The sequence below is a fragment of the Amblyomma mixtum genome, chromosome 6, assembly GCF_055824585.1.
Source record: "Amblyomma mixtum isolate Tamu chromosome 6, ASM5582458v1, whole genome shotgun sequence".
In the NCBI taxonomy this organism is placed as follows: domain Eukaryota; kingdom Metazoa; phylum Arthropoda; class Arachnida; order Ixodida; family Ixodidae; genus Amblyomma; species Amblyomma mixtum.
The window spans coordinates 61105577-61129325 of NC_143017.1; the positions used below are offsets into that span (position 1 = coordinate 61105577).

General features: G+C 46.0%; 1 protein-coding gene across 2 annotated transcripts in view; it reads left to right on the top strand.

The window, feature by feature from the left end:
* The window catches only part of LOC149339222 (B-cell receptor CD22-like), a 223245-nt gene extending 199710 nt beyond the window's left edge, over positions 1–23535 (top strand). Inside the window, exons 10-15 of one of the 2 annotated variants that reach the window (XM_089547993.1) lie at positions 10339–10593; positions 14025–14162; positions 15080–15113; positions 16267–16358; positions 18114–18236; positions 21566–23535. In XM_089547993.1, the coding sequence (XP_089404119.1) occupies positions 10339–10593; positions 14025–14162; positions 15080–15113; positions 16267–16358; positions 18114–18184 (590 nt within the window). In that variant the 3' untranslated portion in view covers positions 18185–18236; positions 21566–23535. The remainder of the gene's footprint in view (positions 1–10338; positions 10594–14024; positions 14163–15079; positions 15114–16266; positions 16359–18113; positions 18237–21565) is intronic. The other variant, XM_089547994.1, reaches the window with a different exon arrangement.
* Positions 23536–23749: the final 214 nt, after the last annotated feature.

The following is a 23749-nucleotide window of genomic DNA, read 5'->3' on the forward strand; positions in this document are numbered from 1 at the left end:
ATAGCGCTTAATCTACCCTTAGAGCTCAATGCGATAGCACTGGAGATTTTTTCCCGCGCATATACTTCTCTATCGTTTAGATTCTGCCTACATATCCATATATGCGAAATTGGTCCGTACCTGCTTTCAAGTGGACTCCGCAGTCCTCTTACCACTCCTGGCGGAGTGTTGCAGCTGTTAACCTTTGCACCACTTCCCCCGATGGTGGCTGATTCTTGCTCTTCCCGAGCAACCTATCGTGACCAATCACTAACTTCCAACAAGGGCATAATTTCACGTTAGGCCTTTCCTTGTTTACAAAGAGAAAAGTATGTCATCAAGGCGTGTGGTGTGGCAAGCAAAATCGGCAATTTTGACGTCTGCACTTGTTTCGCGCACAAATCCCTTGATTTCTCGCTGCCTTTCCATTCGCGATGAGAGCCTTCTCGGTGCGTGCCACACAACCGTATCAAGTGGTGGTAGCAGCAGCGGAATGTTTTGTCCACTAGGCCAGCGACATATGCGTCACGTGTTGTCGATCGAACCTGTAACGTCTGCATAAAGAGGGCTTGTGCGATGACAGAATATACCGGATACCGTACACCTTTTCTTCCCACAACACGCGACATGCTCATCATTGGCAGCTTCGCCTTCAGCAAACCTGCAGACTCTCGTCTAGTTTACTGCTAGATTAAATAGCAAAGACATGTGAGTAGAGCATCACGCGGCGGAACATAATGCAAGGCTGGCGAGGTGGCCGGGTCATGTTTGAAGACGCAGCCATAATAAATTTTAGTAGCAACCCCTGCAGTCCGTGAAAGTTGCGAACAGCAAGTTGTAATAGCACTAAACTTACCTTCGTAAACCTTCGTATTCCTCTTCAACATAAACGGCGCCGAGGGAGCAGTATGAACGTGCTGAACACACTGTTCAAGTTCTTAGCATGCATGCAGTTATAGCGATTTGCTGTTCACGCTTTCAAATGATGTTAACGGCCTCGCATTGCCGTCGCGTCGCATCTGCCATATGTCCTTCGCAGCTGCGTTTTTAGGTCGCTGAATCGCTCATCTGGTCTACAGACGGGAGAGCGGTGGCACTTAGAAATGCTCGTTGTCTTGGCTCTTAATAGCGGCGCAGGGACGAGTCGCCGGCAGACATGTCTGGGCAAATACGGCTGGACGCGCAAACATGGGTCCATTCGCGACGTCGCTTGTGGCACGTACTGCTCACTTTGGCTGATTGTTGGTAAAGCGGGGCTGTTCTGTGAATGAGCTAAAGCAGAATGGCATTGTATTTACAAAATGCACACTGCACTTTTCACGCCGATAGTAGTACGAATAGCTCACTTTCAGAGCGGGGTAAAAAGCAACCCCTTTCTCTAGGACTCGTAATATGTCGCGAACGAAAACTGCCGCGTTCAAACGGCGGCCAAAACAGAGTGCTCCCCAAGTAGGCCTGATCCCTAAGCGCCTTGTGGATCTTGAGTGGTCGCTCTCGAAAGTGCGTCATCTGGTGGTGCGTGGAAAAGGGTGAACTCTGTGGAATAGGATTATGTGCACTTATCCTTCTCTCCTATTCGCCCCGCAAAAATGAGCTGGGAAGGACGAAATGTCTGGCGCATCCTTATTTTTTCATTCCTCCTGGAGACATTATTGGAGAATGTTAACATTACATACATATAACTGGTGAGCATACAGCTGATAGGTTTTAGCAATGCGCATATATGAAATAAAAACTTGAATTAGAATAAAAAGACTAAGTGAGGTTGAGAGCAGTGTAGTGAGAGTGGTGGAAATGAAGTTAAGAGGTTTGGTTTGGTTTGGTTTTATGGGGTTTAACGTCCCAAAGCGACTAAGGCTATGAGAGACGCCGTAGTGGAGGGCTCCGGAAATTCCGACCACCTGGGGTTCTTTAACGTGCACTGAGGTGTAAAGATGAAGGACCGAAGTACGACAGCATGGAGTAAATGGCAAACGCGAGTTGGGGTATTTTAGCATGAAAGTGAAACCACTGAACCTGAAAAGAATGTGAAAGGCAGGTCAGATGGAGCAGCCAGATTAAAAACTTTCCTGGAGCAACAATAGAAATTAGGTAACTTGGGAGAAATTAGGTAACTTCAACGCCATTGCTCTCGCATATTAACCTTCACCACCTGCATATCAACCTTCAAGAATGCCCGCTTAACGGCATAGCGCAAAACTAAAAACATCCTAGTATAAAGCACTTTGAAACATGGTTGCGAATTTACAGCTAACGGTAAGACGTGTTGCAGGTGATCACTGTTCATTCGCGCGATACGCTGGCGCTAATTGCGCTAGAAGTATTTCTGCGGCAATATATTCGGTCATAGCTACACATTTAAGGAAGAAAAAAAACGGTTAATTTATATCTAAATTCTTTACGGCAGAAATTTATATATATGCGACGTGCAAATAACAAATTTTGAGCAGTCGTCTAGTGACTGTGGAAGTGCGACAAACCACTGCAGGCGGTTGTGTCCGCTTGCGGGCAAAATTTTTGAAAAGTTTGGAAAACATGTCAAACTCTTTGCCAAGCTTGCAATTCTTCCCTATTTAACCTTCCGCACTGTTCTTTCGTCAGTCTGCGTAATGGCTATTATTTCTGCAGTTCCTTACTTCGCGAAATGAGAACAGTAAGAGCAAGCAGAGACCGGAGATATCCCAATTGTAATCCACTAAAGTGAACGCAGATACCGCCTAATGTCATCAATATGGTTATTATCATCGACATCATCCTCCCAACTACGTGCACTGCAGGGCTGAGGCATCGCCCATATCCATCCAGATACCTTTGTCCTGTGCCAGCTGCCTCCACCTTATTCCCGCAGACTCCCTAAACTCATCCATCCACCTTACTCTCAGTCGCCCTCTGATACGGTGTCCTTTTATTGATATCGCCTTCATACCCAAGGCAGAGCAAACGTAGAAGATGCTACAGAGAGTCGAGAGCGCGAATGAGCCTAGGGATCAGATTTTGTAAGTTGTCTCACCCCAAATAGTTTACCACTTTCTTATATAAGCGAATTCATCAACTACAAAAGCGCCTCCCTGAAACTCTTGTTAAATATCAGTTCTCTGATAAATATTCTGGTCTTTTTTCTCTGCCCCGCGTAAACATTCCCCACTTTCAATAATATGTGCAGGCGAAGTAGGGTTAAAGTAATGCTGCAATTAGGATTGCTATATGCTTCAAGAAAACGCGATGAATAAATAACAAAGGATAAAAATTGGTTCGGAATTTCGTTCCTGAATTCAAAAAATCAGACTTATCAGTACTGGATAACAGTGAAACCTAGTTACCGCCGCTAACTGAGCGAAACGTCTTCAGAACGGAGGAAATGAATCCGGTGAACGCATCAAGGCGCGAGCAAAACAAAGAAACAAACAAGCCGCTTGTAATGACGGTTGCCTTCACGGCACCCCCATTTCTAGCGGCTTTTCTTCTTAAATCCGAAGGAGCAAAGGAAACAAACCACACACAAAGAAAAGAAGACCTTTCTCGCCACACCCGCATTGCGTTCACCTTTTCGTCTACCTCTTTTTTTTCAGCTTTTCCAATCTCGGCGCCTCCCACAACCTTTTCATTGCGAGAAGCCATTGGCGAAGTTCGGCTTTTGAGTCCAATTCTGGCTTAATCGCCTTCTTTATCACGCGAACGCTTTTCACGGCCCGCTGCCTCTTGTGTCGTCTATTTCAACTTATCGATTCAGAGAACCTTTCCGCCCTCGCCCTGTTACTTTTCTTCTAGCCACTATTTTCATTGGTTTTTCGGTTCACTTTTTTTTTGTTTGGCGCACTGCCCTCGTCCACTGAGGCTGATGTCGCCATGGGTCTCACTGATGGCGTGACGGCTAGGCGGGATCACCGAACTCGTAGTGCCACTCGTAAGGGGCAGGCACTCCTTTGCTTTGTTAACACCCGCGCTAAACTCATCTCTTCTCCTTTTATCTCTTGAAGCTTAATTCTTTAAATCTCTCTTGTCCGGATTCCTCGAAATCCCGGGGATTGGGAAAACTGTTGCTGCCACGCTGTCGTCGCTGCCTCGAGGCAGCTGCCAGCTTTCTTTCTTGCCCTCGAAGGAAATAAGGAAACGAAGGTTCGAGTCATCGGAGAAAAGATGCGGAGCTAAATGAAAAACAAGAAATGTGAAGAAACGACAGTAAAGAAGCGGGCCCCGGGAGGAGACAGAGCTAGAGCGAGACGGGGAGAAAGTTTTACCAGAAAAGGGGCGAGATAGCGCGCGAGTTAAGAGCAACGAGAGACAAAGGTCGAAGCAAAGATCACACGAGAGACGACAGAGCGTCGGACGTGAACGGCTTCCCGGCCGCGCGAGAGCCTTTTCTTTTGTCAAAAAAGAGAATAGCTGCAACGGTGGCGTCGCTTTCGGGAAGCATAATACGAAGAAGAAACGGGGCTCTCTGTTGCTGCTGTTCGAAGCGAGTGTGGGCGTCAATGGTGATGTTTTCTTGCTTTTTTCTTTCGCGGTGGCAGGCAGGCAGGCAACACGAGTTGCGGCGCCAGAGAATAGTGAAAACGCGCCACGGGATACAGCGCCACCAACACGAGGCAAAGTAAGAAAAGAAAGGGAGAGAAGGATGTGAAAAAGGAAGAATGTAGGAATAGATCTGAGATGGGAGGGAGAGAAACGGACAAAAAATAAGTCGAGTAAAGGGGTCGACGGGATTCCCCGCGGAAACGTCGGCAGTGGTGGCGACAGCGGTGGCGGCTTGAAATGGGCGCCGGCATTTGTGGTCAGCCGAGCAATAACGGAGCCCGCGGTGGGGATCTTCTGTGCGCAGCCAGCGGCAGCTGAGTTTTGAAACAGGTCGCGCGAGGCGCTTTTCGGGCGCGGTTGCCCGAAGCACGTACGTGCGGCTGGCCTGCGGAGGTTATGAGTTTTTCGGCCGCTGCCTTGGGGGACTCTTTCAAAACCAGGCGCAATCCGCGTCTCTCTCTCTCTCTCTCTCTTTCACTCTCTCCTTCTCTGTCGTGCTTGTCATCTGTTTGTGCGCCCTCAAGTTTTTGTGGATGCGTTTGTGTGCGTGCGTTCGTGATAAGTGTGTGTGCGTGCGCGTGTGCATGGGTGAAAGCTGCGGAAACCAGCAGCTGCATACTGCTGAGGCATGCGCTTATTTGATTCGTGTATGCTTTGTGAAAGCGCAGCGTGTGTGCTGCCCGCTTGAACGTTGAACTGAATCTTTTGCAGGTGCAGTGGTTCAGGGTCTCAGGATTGTTTGCTTTTGCAAAGCTAAGAGTGATTTTTGCTTTTACGCAGTCTAGCCTCTTCAGCTCTCTCTCTCTCTCTCTCAATCTCATGGCAGTATCGATGCAAGCGAAAATAGTAATGAAAAGAAACAACGTTGCTTCGAAGTAATGGAAGAAGGGAACTCGGAATAGCCACTGCGCAGAAAAAAAGAAGAAATAATAATAAGTATTTAAGAATAAGAGATAAAAGGGCGAAGATCTAGTGAAACGTAAACCGCGGATGCCGCGAGACATGCCGCGCATGAAAAAAGAATGCATATGTTTCTCGGTCTTGGGGAGGAAACCGTGAGTGTGCGAGCAACCTGTCTCCACCAATGCGCCGAAATACATCAACGTTGTCTTTTTCATTATTTTTTCCCTCTCCGCTCTCGTGGTTGGCGGCTCGTATTCTTCTGTGGCCGGTTGTTTTCTCAGGGTGGCCTTTTGCTCCTGCTTTCGCCTTTTTCCGCGATCGCTTGGAGCGGAATTCGAGCTGGCGGCGGAAGAAGTTGGCTCCGAAAAATGGCTTTCGCTTCCCGCGGCTTCAATTTTTGTCGGAGCACGTTTTGTGCTGCGCCTAGGTGATCATTTCTATTTTTATTGTTCTCCTTTCTATCCTTTCTGCTTGTACCGTCGTTGGAGAGGAAATTCGGCGGTTGTGTTGATGCGCACGGATGTGGTTTTGTTGCCGAAGACGCGTACTATATGGGCTGGTGCTGTTTCTTGGCGCATGTGTCGTGCATTGTGTAGCGTACACTTTTTTTCTGCGTGTTTTTTTTTTTTTAGCGGCGCGAATTCGCGGTATGGCGGTGGTGCTGCCTTCCACGTTTCCGTCGGAGCAGATTAGAATTCGACGCCCGAATGCCCGAATGCCGCCGAGGCAACCCGAATACAGAGGCCGAGCGAACGCGATGGAGCGCCGAGTTTTTCAGTGCTAGCAGCGGTTATCACTTGTGGCACTGTAGACTTCTGGTGTCGCATATGTGACGTGAACTGCAAACAAAAGTCTCCGAGATATAAATACTACAGCGGAAATGGTTTTTTTTTCTTTTGCCATATCATGAAGGAACTTTATGAAACAAGGACTATGAAGGAAGCTTGAACCCTTAGATGTTACGGTTGGCCTCGGCTATAGAGAACACCGGAAGAAAGCAAAAAATTTTTGTGTACTTAACAACTAACAGTAATTTAGTTTCACATTATCTTTCTTGGAAAAGAAAACGAATTTGGGATGTACAATAATAACGTTCGAAGGCACAACAGATGAGGGAATGAAGGTTATAAGCCGACTAATTTGAGGCAGGCAAAGCCAGAGATACCAAGGGCTAAATATTTTTTTTTATAAACAATGCCGCGCAGGTACGGTGTATCGCTAAAAAGTGATCACTAGCTCTGCAATCCGTTTCACGTAGAACTGTCAAAAACAAAACAAGACAAGCAAGAAAGACACACATTAAATCCAAAATGCGGCATCACAGCTTTCGTACTGTCTTCTGATCCCATGTTTTCTCAGTTCAGTGCGTAAGCTCCGTTGCTAGCAGGGAAGGCAGGTGAGGCCTGAGAATCCTTCTTACCGAAGCTGATTATTCTGTCCAGAAAGACACACACAAATCAGAAAGCAGGGAGACGTTTCCTATCGTTGACCATTCAAAAAGTGTACAGGACGTTGCGGGCATAGTTTGTCTTTTAATACTTCCTTACTCTGCAGTAAACATCCTTTCTTCTGCTAAACCTTTTCTTCTAAGTGCGCAGTAAGAAGCGAAGGAACAAAAGATCTCTCAGAGGTAACCACAGTGAGCTCGTCAGGGAGATTGGCTCCCTGCTGCTTGCTAATTAGAAGTTCCCCAAACCTCGCCATCACTGTTATTAATTTTTTCCTGTCGGTGGGAGCGAGTGCACTTTCTCGGTTCCAAGAAGTCTCGGCGACCCTCGTGGACGGCCAGCAATATTTATTGACAGGGCCCAGAACAAGGCGTGAAGCTTTTCCCGAGGGCTAAGCCCGAGGGGCGCGTCAAGTTCATCGATTTCTCCTCGACGCCTTTTTCATGGCTCCTTATCGCTGTGGCTTGGCTCGCAGGCCTCCCCCGTTGCAAGCCTGGCTGCGCTAATGGTTTCGTAATGAGCTTCAACGTCCGCCCTCGTTACAGGTGCATCACGGCTTCGCCTCGGCAAATCCTCCTCCTGCCCAGTCCGCTGTGGTCCCCCTTTTCTTTCTTAAGCGACCCTCGGAAGTTTTCAACAACGCGTACTTCCGTCGAGAGTACCTCACCGGCATCGCCCCTCAAGGAGCTGCGCTGGAACCTGCACTTGCTAGTTTGGTAGGGCTTTAATGGTTCACGTGAACCCGGAGGATTTATTGGAGAAATGGGGCCACACTTCCCGACAACACCTCTACGTCTAAACCGAAGGGCTCACCTCTATGCAGGTTTAATCTCAACTGGATAACGAAGAAGACTACCCTGTCTTAAAAAAATGTCTATAAATGTCTGTTAAGGCATAAACTGCATAGATATGGACCAACTTGTTACGCATTTAGTCTACGTGATGTTTTATGGGGGTTTAACGTCCCAAAGTGACTCAGGCTATGAGGGACGCCGTAGTGAAAGACTCCGGAAATTTCGTCCACCTGGGGTCTTTTTAACACGCACTGACATTGCACAGTACACGCGCCTCTAGAATTTCGCCTCCATCGAAATTCGACGTCGGTTTATACGAAGGAAATGATGACGAAACCCAATAGACGAAGAATAGCCTTGATGAAATAGTGATTTCGACGGCTCAGTAGATGGGTAATCAATTCTGAAGGAGCTGCATCTTGAATTAGCCTTAGTAGCTGTTTTTGTTTATTCTTGATAACAAAGCGCACAGAAGGATGAAAACCAGAAAAGAACAGACAAGCTTGTCTCTGATTTTTCTCGTCTTCATCACTTTCTGCTTGATTTATTGTCAAGAATAGATTCCAACTAGCCCAAACCCACACCTTACTTGTTTTTGTTTTGTTTCTTTTGAGGAAGTGGAAGAGAGAACAGGAAAGAAGGTTTCTGTACAGTAACAAAACTTTTATGGTTGGCTGCCATCTCCCTTTTGCAGAACTGCGCGGAATTTTTCAGTATCTCCTAACAATTTTCCCCACTGCGACAGCACTACAAGTGAGAGTTGGGAAAATGCAGACAATTTTATGTGAAACTTCTGCGCGTAAAGCCTGAGTCCTCAAGAAGCGCCGCCCACCGCAAACCCATTGTCTTCTTTCTTCCCAATTCATACATTCTCCCGAAGCACACGTGGTAGAGGAACAAAAAAGGGACGACGGAATGAAATTCAAAGATGTAGGGACAATGCCAGCTATGCGCCAGAAGCACCACCCGCCAGCTACCTCCCTCCCTGCCCCATACGACTAGCTATGCGGCTTAACCCATCCCACCACCCGAGAAAACCCCAGAAAATCTAAGAACCTAAGAAGCCCCAGAAAAGCGCCTCCTATGGCTACATCAAACAACTTCCAGGATTGCGTTCAAGGCCTTTCGCATGCTGCGAATAGTGTCAAGTTTTCTTGAGGTTGGTTATGGAAGAAAACAGCTCTGTCTATTCGTTACAAAGGCCAAGTTTCCACTAAGTGTAAGAATTTTTTATCTCTGGCATGATATTCGATCTATAGATGCCTAACTCTCCAGTCACTGTATGTTCATACTAGCAGTTAGCATATTCTTCTTTTTATGCGTTGGCGCTAGATATTGTGTAAGATTATCTTATAGAGCAATCATTAAACAAATAAAATTGAGCTTCAATTTTTAGGTGGTAAGGAACCTGGAAGGAATAAAGAGCCCCCCCCCCCCCCCCCCCCCCCCCCCCGATACAAACTAAGCACAAGTGCCTAAAGTAAAGTGTGGTGCAGCTTTCACCGTCAGTCGTAAGGCCAAAATGAAAGCGTTTAATATTTCAATTTCGTTGAAAATATAAGCTCCTAGCACAGGAAACATCGACACTAAGGGAGGGTCCCACGGTCCAAATATTTTCCCTGGCACTTATGGTCAAACTGGAGCATGAAACGCAATCTTCATATTGACGAACCAAAATACACAAAGAGCAAGATAGTCACAGGAAGAATGTTGAATCTCAGCAAAACCAGGTATTAACATACAAACAATTAACTCAATGCCTACGTCGCAGGCATTATAAGTGAGAAACAGTGGTTTGATAGTTTGACAGTTTATTGGTTTCTTTCCTGTTTACACATGCAGGGAAAAGCAAAGGAAAAGCTAAAGACTTCTGGCCTGACGAGACCTTCCCTCCGCATAGAGTTTTGAGTTTTGGCAGCATTGCAGTAAAATTCAGAAAACAACTTTGTAGATACAGTCAATACGTAGTCATTAATACTTAGAGTCAATATATTCCTGTGTCATGCAGACTCCTGTATATATACACATTACCTTGTAACACATTACCTTTGTCACGACCATGTCTCACATCTCATCGCCTCCATAATCTAGCAGCTTTACCGCCATTTTTGGTCATGCAAAATCATTCAACATGTCTGCTCTCCCACGTGCCATAAACCATTGGAACAGCCTTCCTGAAGATGCTACTAATACCAGAAATACTGCTACGTTTCGTGATAAGATAGCCGCAATCCTCGCCTAGTGTCTCAGTTCCCTATGTTCTTGCGAAAAATCTCTTTTATCGCTGCTTAGCGTGAACTAACTTGTGCACTTTTTAGCCTCACTGTCAAATCATGTTCCATTTCCATGTTGCCACATTTTGAAACTTATCTAATTATTGTGTATTGTATTACTTTAATCGTATTCTACTCAGTGCCTCTTGCTAACTATTGTATAACGTTTCTCTTCAGTCGTTGTTTTTTCTTTTGCGCTGTTCTCTAACTTCTATGTACTGCCCCACTCACACAATGCTCCAATGTAAAGGAGCCTGTGAGTAACTTGAATAAATAAAAAATAAATACATATGCGCAAATAGACACAATCGGCTTTTTGCTATTAGGAAGGTAAGGAAGGCAGCCATCTTCTGAAGAAACTTTTCGTTCATCATAGTTCGTTCATCTTTTCTCTCTCTCTCTCTCTCTCTCTGTTTCCGCCCGCAGACCGTCCTCAGTGCGCCGTGGTGAAGGAGCACGACGCGGCGGGCAACGTTGTGCTTCGCTGCGAGGCCCAGGCAGTGCCGCCCGTGGTGGCGTTCGCCTGGCTGCGCAACAACCGCACCGTGCAGGAGGACCGGGGCCCGCGCAGCACCCTGGTGCTGCCCGACCGAACCTCCTCGTTCGGAGCCTACTCGTGCATGGCCAGCAACGCCGTCGGCCACTCCGAACCCTGCCAACTCAAACTCACCAAGCTGCCCAGTGAGTGCGCGACGCCTTTCGAGCCGTGAACGCGGCTGGATCGGTGACCAGCTTGACCTGCCGCGTTCAAGCTCTAGATGAAAAAGGAGGGGAAAAAATGCGCAAAGTTAACATTCCCCTGTGGTTATCCGAATGGCTAGTAAAGAGAGATTTAGGTGAAATGTTTAGGGGAATCCCTCAAGGTGGAGTAAATTTGTAATAAGGCAGTAATTACTCATTGGCATCTATTGGCTGCGCTTGGGTGGATGCCAGTGATTAATTACTCCCTTATTACAAAGAGAGATTTATTAAGGGTGTACGTACTACTATTACTTTAACTCTATGAATTACTACTCTTACTACTCACTATCATCATCACTCTGCACGATGCCATATGCTTGCAAAAAATAAAAATCTGTGCAGCTTTCTTATAAAAGCTTCAGTTAAGAATGGAAAGAAAAGCTGAGTAGCTATCTTTAGACTAAGCAAGGAATCATTCCTTTGTAGCCGTATGACTTCGATCAGGCCGATGATAATGAGTAATTATTGTCTTGACTGCAACATACAGTACCTTGGGTGTTTACTCTAAGCATACTGAAGAAAAGTTACGCAGAGCTACCTAAAAGGAGTAGCCTGGACAGGTGGTGGTCCCGAGTTCGAGCCGCAGGCACGGAGAAATCTTTTTTCGACTGCAATCATTTCGAAACCTGTAGAGCATCTAAGTTGCCGTTTGTCGGGTTAAAAAAATGGTAATGGTAGCTGTTAATTTGGGTAAAATTTACTGTGTCTTATTGATTTCGCCCTAAACGCTTGGAACTGAGAAAAATTCCTTTCTTTTGAACTTCACCTTTGCTTCATTCGATGATGTGTGTAGGGTGGAAGCTAAATATTGCATTATTGTAGAAGACCGTTTGTGCATTTCTTCGATTGCAGAATTAGCTAAAACGCGTAATATTATAGTTTCTGTGATCCCAACTAATGCTGTCTTTTTCTCTTCCGACCTTCTTCATGCAAAAGCGCGACGCAAGAGAAAAAAAACCGCCGTGGAAGCGTCGATAGTTGAAGCACGCTGATCATAAAGGCCCGATTGTTAGTTTTTGAGGATGGTCGTCATATTTTCAAGGATCTTTGGTAGGGAGTCACGGTCACCTTTTTTCGAAGTTTTTATACTCAGAAAAGTTAACTTTACTTTTAAAATTTCTGGGCAGAAATAATTGTCATCACGCCTTTCACTGTCATGTCTGCAGAAGATGAAAGGTCGCTACCTTCACATTGCGTTCGAGAACAGTTCACTGTACGTATATTAGCTCTCAGCACCGGATGAAAAGGCAACCACCTAAACGTAGTTGCCCTAGGAAGGGCTCATACACACTCTAGGCACATTTCCTCGCTGCAAATACACAAAAAAGCTCGATCACCACAGCAGCAAGTCCGATGTGGCTTATGGTCATTACAGCAGGAAAAGGAGCAGCTTTCGTAGCTGCAGGGCTTCTCAATCTTCATCAAGAAAGATGCAACGGTGATTGACAGGTCACTGTGCTAACGAGGAGAAGAAATAAAAAAAAACAAGAGTAACTGAAGGCATAAAAAACCACTTGCTGGACGAAACAAACAAGCTATATCTTAGCGTCGGCCCCTTTAGCTGTCCCGAGAATCGTGCGCTAACGGGCAGCGCAACGAAGCAATGGCCGTAACGACCCGGGAACCGCGCGAGCATCGCGGGGCTAAGCCGTCCAAAGCCGAGTTGGCAGCTGTTTTTACAAGAGTCAATGTAATCGCCTGTAAGGAGCCCAAAGCAATCTGGATCGCCGCTTATCGGCGGTGCTGTATAATCCCCGCCGCGGGAAAGCGGAGGCAAGTGCGTTTCGCGTGCCTCATTAGACGTCCCTGGGCGCGGCGAGATAGGGAAGCCACTCTCCTGCTACGCTCTCGCTTGCCCCGTACATGCCCCCACGTCCCTTTATTTTCCCTGCAGCGTTTCGCGATAAGAAACGCGAACTCCTGCTCCTTAGTCTGGCTTGCTTTCGAAGACGCGTTAGGTGTTGCGCAACTAATCATCCATGTGCGCAAAGGGCGCCTAGTTCATAGAAGTTGACATGATTTCAGGGAGTAGGGAAACACCCTCACCGTCCTGTTCCCACAGCTTATAAAGTTGCTTGAAAGTGATGGACAGCTTTTTTCTTGCTCTGCTGAGAAGCCTTAGCGTTGCTATCTTTATAGACGTCTAGTTTGGGCAAGACACGCGATAACACGCGCCGTGACACTATCTGTTTGGCTAGTTTCTTTCGGCTGCTAAAGAAATATGAAGTAGGAAAATTCTGGTGTGTCTACCGAGTTGCGAAAAGCAGATAGGAGGGAACTGAAGACCTTAAAAAGAGACTCTGCTTATGTGAAAACTTTTCCGCAGCACCGTAACATCTTCCTCAATGGCATCCTCAACAGAAAGCAGATTCCTTCATTGGTTGTGCTAAATAAGAAGTGCAGTATTCTTGTCATATATAAAATCCTGACTTATGCATTAAGATTTCAGTTTATGAATGCCCTTGTAAAACAAACAAAAAAGTCCCTGCATTCATAACTAAAGCATGTAGCACTGACAAATGGCAGGAATGAAACACTGGCCCTGAACTTTGTGTGTCATTTTATGACCTTGATCTGACACCCTGATGATAAGCTGTGACAGCGTTTTTAGGACTTACAGAGAACAACGCACCAGTGTGAATTTTGAAATGCTTACTTCCGAAGCTGCAGTGAATATTCTCGCGCTATTGGTAGGGAGAACTCGATTTCGCTGTGTAGCGTCAGTATCGTGTGGTGCCGAAGCACAGCGCAAGTGATCGGGTCGGGCTTGGCGCATGTTAATAAGGTTTCAAGGCTCACACCCACTGAGAAGCGATTATTTTAGTGTACTACTCACGTGCGCAAAACAGAAATGCAGTACTTGGACGGAATATTATCTAATTATAAGTAAATTACTGACGCCTATATTTTTGCTTCTTCATTACAACCATTACACTATGAAAGTGTTCGGCAACTGCCACCCAAACATCATACAGCCTTCGTATTTCATTTTTCTGAATGCCGATCTCTGTTTCTATTCTTTCTTGAGTTGCACGTGTTTGTCACCGAGGTGCCGAAATTGCAATGCGGTAACGTTGATATAAGACGCATAAAGCGTTCTCAGAAAAGTGAAGAACTTTAATAGGTCACTACATTAAGAGTAATATAGACATACAAACAAAAGATATCCTTAAACGCTTGTTTGTTCCAGTTATGGTACATCCCTTTCTGCACTGAAGCCTGCTGTATGGGGATGGTGGCCGACTCATCAGGGCGCTCACTTTCCTGCCAAAAAGGCTTCCTTAAAAGAGACATAACATGATCGCGGTGCTCAACATTTTCTGCGCCATGAAAGACGACCTTCCCCTCAGAGCCATCTTCCGTGTGCGCAGGCCCGGCCGGCTGGGCGCAGCTGCTGCTGAAAGAGGAGAACCTCATCATCATGGCGGGAATCGCCGGTGGCGTGGTCATCATCATTGTTCTACTCATCGTTATTATTAGCATCGTTGTTATCCGAAAACGCATTCAGTGTGAGTGGCCGCTTCTGGCTCTCCGTCCTCCCGCCACATTATCTCTTTCCTTTCTCTCTTTTTTCTCGACAAGGAACTGCTGAGCTTCGTGATGGGATGCCCGTGTTGCTGTAATTTCCCATGCGGGTCCGGTTTTTAAGCGGAGGAACGACGTTTTAATGACGCTTGCGATGAATATTTCAGAATGGAAACGGACTATTTCACTTCTTTTCTCAAAATATGGGTTGTTTGGGCGCGCCTATTAGCGAGGGTAAAATATAAACGGGGAGCCATACTAGGAGGAATACTGTATTCCGTACTCCGCTCAGAACTTTGAGCGTGTGCACCGATGGAAGCTACGAAAAATGCTCAGTAGTTCAAGTAAGAAGCTCGTGATGAGGTCTTTGAATAAAATAAAAACTCACTGAATGACTGATCACATTTTATTCCTTGTTTTATTCTTTTTAAGTGAAGAGTATTAGTGTTATGTATAAAGAGCAAGATATGGCAAGTAGTTTGTAGAAGTGGTATAAGTAGTTTACGCAGTTTACGTAGTTAATGCTCGTTTTTGACCTTTCTGCAGACCTCGGTAAAAGAGCAAGGTAGATATCGCAGTTATGTATTTTTCGCTTCAACAGTTGGCGAAAGATTAGTGTTGCTTGCTTACAGTGGCATGACAGAAAGTATCAACTAGTGGGTTGTCTTGCAAAGAGAAAAATAAATCTGCATCGAAATATTCTGTTAACGTCTCCTTTACGAACGTGTTATACTGACGGTTTCACAAAAGCACTGCGACAGTTATGCCTTAACAAACTGGCCGATATAAAGCAATGGTTACAAATGAAACGCTCCGTTTCCGGCGCTCTATATTCCCACGGCGGTGGCTTACTTTAATGTTTTTAACATGTATTCTTTTGCTCCCTGGTCCTCTCCCATAGCAAACACGAAACCACGGCTGGAACAACGCGAGAAGTGAGTATCAGTAATTTACGCAGTTACTGCTCCCGTTTTTCCTTACTGCCGGCCGGCAACACTTCTATGAAGCAGAGCTACCTATAAAGGTCCAGCTTCTTTTGTAACTTCTTGAGGAAGGTAGAAGATTTGATAGCTTTCTCAAGCTGTGCTGGATACCATCCATAGTTGATTGGCGAAATTTTCATGCAGCAATCAAACGGCGCAATTTTTTTCATGGCCGCTTTTGCGATGAATAGTTGGATAACGTCCTCAGAGAGGAAAGTGTAGGCAGAAATTTCATGTCACAACAACTCGAGCTTTTTCCTTTTGATCCGTCCGATTAAACTGTGCAATTACAAAACTTGCCATCGAGCTGGTTTTTCACGGATGTGACTTAAAGGCAAGATACTTTTAAGTCAGTATGGAATATGAATGCGGACTCACGGAAAGTCGCTTTCACCCGGTGATGCATATGTCACTGTAGGCTTTGAGGCGAGATGTACTCAATAGGACATAGGTTTTATTAATTGGTTATTTTTACTTAGAATGCCTACTTCTCAGACGTTGTACACTTATGTTTTTTCCTAAATATTCGGGTATCACAGAAGTAGCAGTGAAGAGCTAAGCACAAGAAAACTTAGTGTCATCTGGCTCTGAAGGACAGTATAGCCCACAGCACTGAACATCAACCGAACAGAAAGCCAGACGAAGCCGATTACCATTTCTGAAATCACAGTTTACTCTACTGATGAGAGGCCTAGTTTAAGAAGCCTTTGTAACTTAAAAAATCGTTATTAGCAGTGCTAAGTATATAATATGGTGTAATGCGACGAGCGATGCGATTTTCTTTAATGAATCCCCAACCAGATACCAGTTATGACGAATTTTGTCACTGGTGAGCTGATAACGGGAGTAACTTACGAAGCTTCCTACTTTCGGAGATGAACTTCATAGATTACCTTTTTTTTTTTGCCGTAAAGGTGAAATACAAGTGAAACCGAAGCATCAAGTCTGAGAGTATTCCTTGGCAGCTTTGAACTGCCGTAAATGAAATATTACCTGTAAATTTTATGTTTGTAGTAATTTATGTTAGTGAGCAATCGATAGCAGGTAGGTAAAATTCTTTTGATTAGTTAAAAATTAGCTGCTGGCGCTGTCTCGTGTTTTTCAGTGCGATCCGAGAGATTGGCCACGGCAGCCCCCGAGGAAAACTCTCGTTGTTGGCTGACATGAAACGCGGCGGTAGCCCCCTTTTCGAAGAAGGTACATTCGCTTGCCAGTCATTTTTTACATTTAATTTTTTTTTTGTAGTTAATCATGTTAGGCAGGTGTCTCTGCGTCAGTTATACAGGGTGTTTCACCTAAGACTTTCTGCAATTTTAAAAAAATAAGCTATTTGAATTAGATGCGCGCTTTTTCTGGCATAGCATTGTCAGTGGTGTAATACATCATAATGCAGCTAAGACGTGCTAACTATCGGGCTTCGTAACCAATATTTAATAGTTAACTTTTAAACTATTACCGTTGGCCTCTTTAATTATTTAGAGGCATGTAGCCCACCGTAAATAATGTGCATATCCGTTTTTAGAATTTCGAGAACGCGATTATCCTCGGCGCTGTGGCCCAACAAATTTCGCCTACATCGCGCCAAAATACATGCGGTTTGAGAAGCTTGCAGGCAAAGCAACCTCTCCAGTGAACCTAATTCGTCGAGATAGCCAAAATTTGTTGGGCCACAGCGCCGAGGATAATCGCGTTCATGAAATTCTAAAAACGGATATGGACATTACTTACGATGTGCTACATGCCTCTCAATAATTAAGGAGCCCAACGGTAATAGTGTAAAAGTTAACTATTAAATATTGGTTAACAAGCCTGCTAGTTAGCACGTCTTAGCTGCATTATGATGTACTACACCGCTGACAATGCTTTGCCAGAAAAAGCGCGCATCTAATTCAAATACCTTATTTTTAAAAATTGCAGAAAGTCTTAGGTGAAACACCCTGTATATGTATGCCGGTATGCTTGACTATGAGCGTCATTCTCACTCCATCTCATGGGCTAGAACTGTGGTCTTTTACTTTTAAGCTTTTGAGCATAAAGGTATTTGTGCGCGTGAGTGCAGGCATGCGTTCGTGCGTGCGTGAACGCCTGAGTGCGCCAATGGCTGTGTGGAACAATGCTAAGAAGCGGCGTCATTTGAGAAGCGCTGAGATTGAGCTGCAGGGCAGTGCAGTCGCGTTTTCAAGTTTTCAAATCTTAGTAGAAGAAAGTGATCACAACTACTAGAATCGTTAAGTAAATCAGTTTGCTTCTGAGCACCGAGACATCTGGTGTGAATATGGCAAGCAATTATCTAAAAGAACCCATAGTTATGACACATACCTGACTCGGATTGCAAAACTAGCTAGTAGTAAAAATGTTCCAGCTACCATCACTATTATTCTTGCAAATAGTTTTCAAATAGTTTTCCGGATAAGAGAGTTCCACTCTCTAGTTTTCGAAAGAAGCAAACAAAGAGAGAACTTTTCATTTTAACTTGCACAGTCTCGGTGAGCCAGCCCAGCTTCTAATAGCTTCTAATATAAATATTGCACGGCCGGCCAGTAGAAAGCAAGATTATAACCACACTGCAACACAGTTTGCTATTTCATAAATTCCACCCGAAATATTTTACAGGAAGCTTAATACAAATTCTGTGCGTTCATGCACTCAGCCCAGTTGAAAAATCGTATGGTTTATGCTTGGTCATCAAAAAGATATGCTTGGAGCGTGATAAACATATGGTCGCTAATTGCGGTCGGTCCACCACCTGCAGTAATATTGAGAATCCGTAATATAATTCATTTTTACTCTCTTGTACAGTAGTTTACATTTCAGGTACGTTACAAATGCTTCTCTATTTACCTGGCTTGCCGGTATGCTCTTCCGGCTTGTAGGCCGGCTTCCGCTGAGCTGCTAACAAGGCGTGCGCGAACTTGCGCCATTGAATTCCTCTTTTTCTGCATACTTGCGCAGACTACGACAGCGAAGATGGCCACCGGTCAGCGACGCGGCTTGTCCGGCGTGGAACGCTGGAACTCGGATGAAGCCCTCGCACCAAGAGATCCACGCGCAGACCATCCATCACACGACGATAAAGTGAGCGGTGGGCACAGCGGCGAATACGAATAGCGTGGCTCGGCCCTGCCTAGCGCAGCACGGGTCTGTAGGTGCACGCTTCCGGGCCCCGCCTTTTATGCGACCTAAATTGGAGGACCATGCTGGTTTTGAATATTAAACAGGTGAAGCCTGAGGCCAAACGCTAACAATATGCAGGGCGTACTGACCACTGCTGTACACTAATAAGGACGTGGAAAGTCGGCTGAGTTCCCTTGGTTTTGTGGCAAACCAAATTTTCCTCTCGGCTTTTGGGTGAAAACCTTCGCTGGACCTGTCACATGGTTGTAAGCTCAATAAAAATATTAAGCTGGTGGCACCTTATGCTCAAAGCTGGTACCCGAATATAGTGAAGGTACGCCGTTCGGTAGCCTAGAAATGAGGAAGCTGTTTGAAGCTTTAGGATTTAAAATAAATTGCTTTTTTATTTCGAAGAATAAAATATCTCACTCACTCCCTCAACTCACTCATTCGCTCACCTAGACACTCGCGCATCTGCTCGCTTACCTTCTCTACTCTCAACCACCCACCCAACCGTCTCCCTCGTTCAGCCACAGAACCAATCGTTCACTCCCTACTCCCGTCACACGGAACCATATGTTATTAAGCGCTGAAACTTGAAAGTGGTTAAAAGCCTCTGGTTTAAATGTAAGGGTGCTGTAGAAATGAGTGTGCAGTTCTGGCAAGTGCATCGCTTATAAAAATGTATAGTATAACTCAGGAGTTGAAGCTCTTGCTTTAACAAATTTTACGAGTTAAGATAATCGTTGTTAGCTCCCTTTTTTTTCGCGAGGTAATTTTGAACGCATGAGCATTGTCCTCCTCTGTTTAAGAAGCTCCCCATAGCGCTGATACAAAAAAAAAAAAACCTGAGCATGAGTTGTTGCTTCTTTTCCGTTCTTCCTGGCTTTTCATTGTTTTTGGCCAGTTTTCTACAGCGCAGTTTCAAATGAAGTTTTGCAGTGTACCGAAGGGGTTTTCAAAACAAAGCCAACGTACATAACAAGGAAGGTGTCGAAGCGCAACTGGCAGATGCAAAATACGGAACCTTATAACGATCAGTCGGCCATTTATTCTCGTTTTTTTTTTTTAAATTGTGGCCGTTGTCTCAAGCTTTGTGAATGATGGAACCAATGAGTGTCGCGCAAGCCTCGCACCTGTCAAATGCACGTAGTGTGAGCTCGTCAAAAAGCTGACGGAACTTTTCCTGGCACAAGCGCTTTCGGGGTGTTCCACGTTAGTGCGTTCACAGGTACTGCGTTTCCAACAAGGTAAACAGTCTTTTCAAAGGATATATTGCGCAAAAGCAAACTTGCGAAAGACACTCGTGCACTGGAGAGATTGAACCAGGTCTTGCGTCAACACGGTGTGCTCTGCATGCGCTTCATTTCACCGAAGATCGCTCGCACAAGAGGAGAGTCCCGTTGTTATTAAGTTCATCGTTCACGCGGTGAAAAGCTGGAGTTGCGAAAACTCGCGCGCTCTTTTCGACGCACCTCAGAACATCCGTTTCAAAGTTCTTGTCGGGCTAAACGCTCGCAAGCTCGCCTCACTGGTTAGAGGCAATGCACCACCCTCACCCTGCAAGGCATGGTGGATGGGGTAGGCGGCGATGGTACAAGCGCTGCGCTGGTGAAGACGACACTTAGCGTATCAGTGTCAACTAGGCAGAAAGTTGGGGTCGTCGGTACGCGTTCGTCTTTGAGAAACAGTAGCGCTACACAGGTATGAGCCGAAAGAAGGGACAGGAAAATGCGTTACTCGTAGCCGCATTTTTTTATATTTAGAAAGCTTAAATTTGTACAGTCTAACAGGAAAAGAAAATGAAAAAAAAAAGCGTACCCCAGTACAGAAACAAGGCAAGTGGAAGTTTCAGGCAGAAATCCTTCATATCCGAATCTCGCTCGACACTCCAAAAGAGGTTGATAGATGCGTCCAACATGTATCCTTTTTTCCCCGTTTAAGTATATATAAATTGAAGCCTTGCGAATAAAAACGTTTCTTGCGAGTAGCGCTTTGTCCTGTCGCCTACTTTGTGTCCGTGTCTGCGAAACGCTGTTGTTTGTCAAAGATAGACTTGGACTATTCCCTGCAGCCTTGGTGCCGATGCGCTTCCCTTTGCCTTCGTCTGCCTGCACGATAAAGTTGTCCGAGCGAGACAGTCGGAAAAACTCGCGCCCCTCCCCCCAGTGGTGCCCGGGCATGGACACAGGTGCATACTCGCGCGCTGGACCGCTACCTACTGCCCCTACCCATCATCTAGCGCAAGCGCGCCAAGCTTGGGACAGCCCGAAATTTCCCCCTCTCACTTTCGGACGAGAAATACCTGCGGCGGGTGTCTCGGTGATATTACATTTGCATTGCAAATTGCTTCATATCGAAGTTAGACATGCTTGGCGAAGACAGCACGAACCTCGAGGAAGACGAGGTACGGCAGCCAAAGGTATGGGGTGGGGTTATGGGGGCCGTGAGGCTAAGAGTTGTCTGTGTGTAGCGGAGAAAAAAAAGTGGCAGGGAGTAGAACAGTGGTGCGCTGAAGCGGTTCGAGAGGGGCGCACGCTCCAGGGTCTCGGTGTTGCATCGCTTCGGGGAAAGAAATTCTTCAACCTCATATTTCTAATTAGTCGTCTCGTCTCCCGCGGCGGTGGAGCCCTGTTAGCCTAACACGATTTCCCGGGTGCTTCCATTCTCCACCAACCCCGCTTTCCCCCACCGCCTCCTCATTCCTCGCCGACGGCTCCTGGTTCGCGCTCCAAGACCCAAACCCCGTCTCGTCTCGGGTTTCTGGTGCCTCATTCTTGCGGAGGCATGCCCGCAAGGGGAAAGTTGGCCTTCGGAAAAGTCGGTCGGGAGCGAGCGGCACCACGCACGAGTAATCGTCGCAGTTTGTCGTGTCTTTTTGTTCCGCGGCGTCGAATACGGCGAAGCGTTCTGCTTAATCGTATAAGTGCCGTGTCTAGTGTGATCACTTTCTCGACGAGTTTACCATTTGGCTCACTCGGGCTGCGAAACGGCGAACTGGGAGACGGGTGTGTTCTTGCGGAAAAAGTCATGCTAACGTGTCGTTCCCTTTAACCTCCGAAACGCCGTACCCCTCAAACTTCGTTTCTTTTTCCCTTGTCTTGTGCCCCGAGGGTTCTAGGTTGCGGATTAGGCGCCTCCTAATCATAATGTTAAAGCGTAAATCTCATTATCGTGAGATGAAATGACAACTTTGCTTTGTGAGAAACTTGTGGGGAATACAGCCGACCTTTTCTTTGCCAGTGCGTTTTGTAAATGCAATACCCTCCCTCTTTCTATTTCTCTTACAGTGGACTTTAGCAGCGTTTTGTCTCCGGTCTGCAGCTACCGCGGAGAATACATGGACTGGTGCAACCAACCCCGGCGAGGTTTCGCATCCAGCTGTCACAGACACTAAAGTTGCCACCTCCGGAGACGAAGCCGTGCTGGGAAGAGTAGACAATGAAGCGTGTGCCGCAAGAAAATTGCTGAGGGTACATGCTAGTGGATCTGCTCTGCTTACTGCTCACGAATCACGACAGTTGATCGCTGCGCGCATGGACTTTGAATTGCATTGCCCAGAACAGTTGGGAATAGTGCCGTGGCCATGCCAGTTTCTGAGCGTTTGTTTGAATATTGAACGACGTACTTCAGGACGCCTGCAAAATTGCGTTGGCGCTCTTCTGCTATGGCATACGTCGCCTCATGAAGAACCATGCTGGAAGGCATTCGGCGAGAAGTGGCAACACAAAGGATAATGATAATGATTATGTGAGGAATATTACTAAGAAGGAAACACGACGGGCTCTGGCTATCGTGACTGCAACCGTCCCAACGTGATCATCGTTAGAGATTGCGAGCCGCCGTGAAACGAATGAAAATGATAAGGACTAAGGCCACAAAAAAAAATACTCTAATGCGAACGTGTCGCCGACGCTTACCCGTCTCTGTTTGGACTTTCCAGGCTGCAGGAGTGCGTGTGTGTGGGTGCCGTTGAGACAATTGTGACTTTGGCGAGTGCGAGTGAAGTGATTGTTTCTTACCGGACGGCGTGTGCCCGAGTTGTGCTTTTGCTCCTCGCTTCAAGTGATTGTTTTCTTTTTCAGCGTGACACGTTCTCATAGACTCGAAACTGCTCTCGCCATAGCCAGAGACGTGTCTTGTCGTGGCTTCTGTGAGCAGCTTCACTCGCGCTAGCCCTACGAACACAACGCGAAAGCAGCGATGTGCCGATCAGAATGTGTAGCGTCGCTCACACGTCAGGTGTGCGGTCTCAAAAAACCTGTGGTCATACGTACAAGTGCGTTTTCAGGAGCTCTGGTTCAGCGAAAATGCGGAGATGTGGCACTCAGTGGCAATGGATGCACTGAAGACCGGAACTCGCTCATTTGGCTTTTGCTAAATATGCTCAGTTTCGCTACGTAGACAGTTGCAAACACGTTGCACACGCTGAACATAGCTGCTAGATACGGTCATGTTGAAAGCTTCTGTCAGGCAGGCTGTCATGCAAAATTCAGTGCTGTTATCGTCAGCTCCCGGTCCGAACGTTTTTAGGGTTGCTAAAAACGCAGTTTGAAGCAACGAAATAAACTGACGCATGCGTCCTGATCCAAGGTAAGCTTTTTGCTGCTGCAGCTTATGCCACTGATGTGGGGTGTACTCACGTGACGTCATGGTCGCCATTTTGTTGCAGAGCTAGAAGTTTCAGCGGTGCAGGCCGCAGCTGGTGGCGATGAGTTTATCATACACGTGCTCCACCCTTTCGCCGCACTCTATCTGCAAGAAAATGGCGGCTCCTGTCACGACAGTGCGCACTCTCTAAAGAGTAATAAGAATCAGCGCACTGTACGTAGCGCTGTGTTCTCAGCCTCAACTTCGCACTTTCGGTGGACACTGAGCTCAGTGTAAATAACGCAGCTTTTGTTGAAAACCGATATACGTCATAAAGGTGCTGGGATAGTGCACGTCCTGGTTGATGTTACTGTACAGAAACGTCTAGAGAACGCAAGTCAACTCGTCCACAAGTCACTCTTATTTTTCGGTGTTCCTTTTTTATATTGTGAAAGTGTTTGTAAGGTTAATTTATTTGATGGCTTAATATGCAGAGTCAAAGTGAATGGCAGCGTTACTTTTGTGTGCAAAGTATGGGGGAGGAAAGCTCCCCTGGGCGGTCCTCAATGACCGCACGAGACCGGTTCTTTAATGTAGGTCGGGAATATACGGAAAAAAGCGCGAACGAAGCCATAATGACAATGCGGATGAATATACCATTTGTTGTATGATTCGTTTTTACTTACAATAAAACTATTTGCAATAAAGCACACAACTTGTGGGTGTTATGAAAGACGAAAGCTGTTGTGATAATATTTCTTTCGTGCCAATAACCTCCTTGCAATAGTGTCAGTGCGTCCCTTTGCTGTATAATAAATTATCATTTATTACTCGTTGATACAAAACTATAGCTGAAAGACGGCTTTTCCTCCACTGTAGCGGCT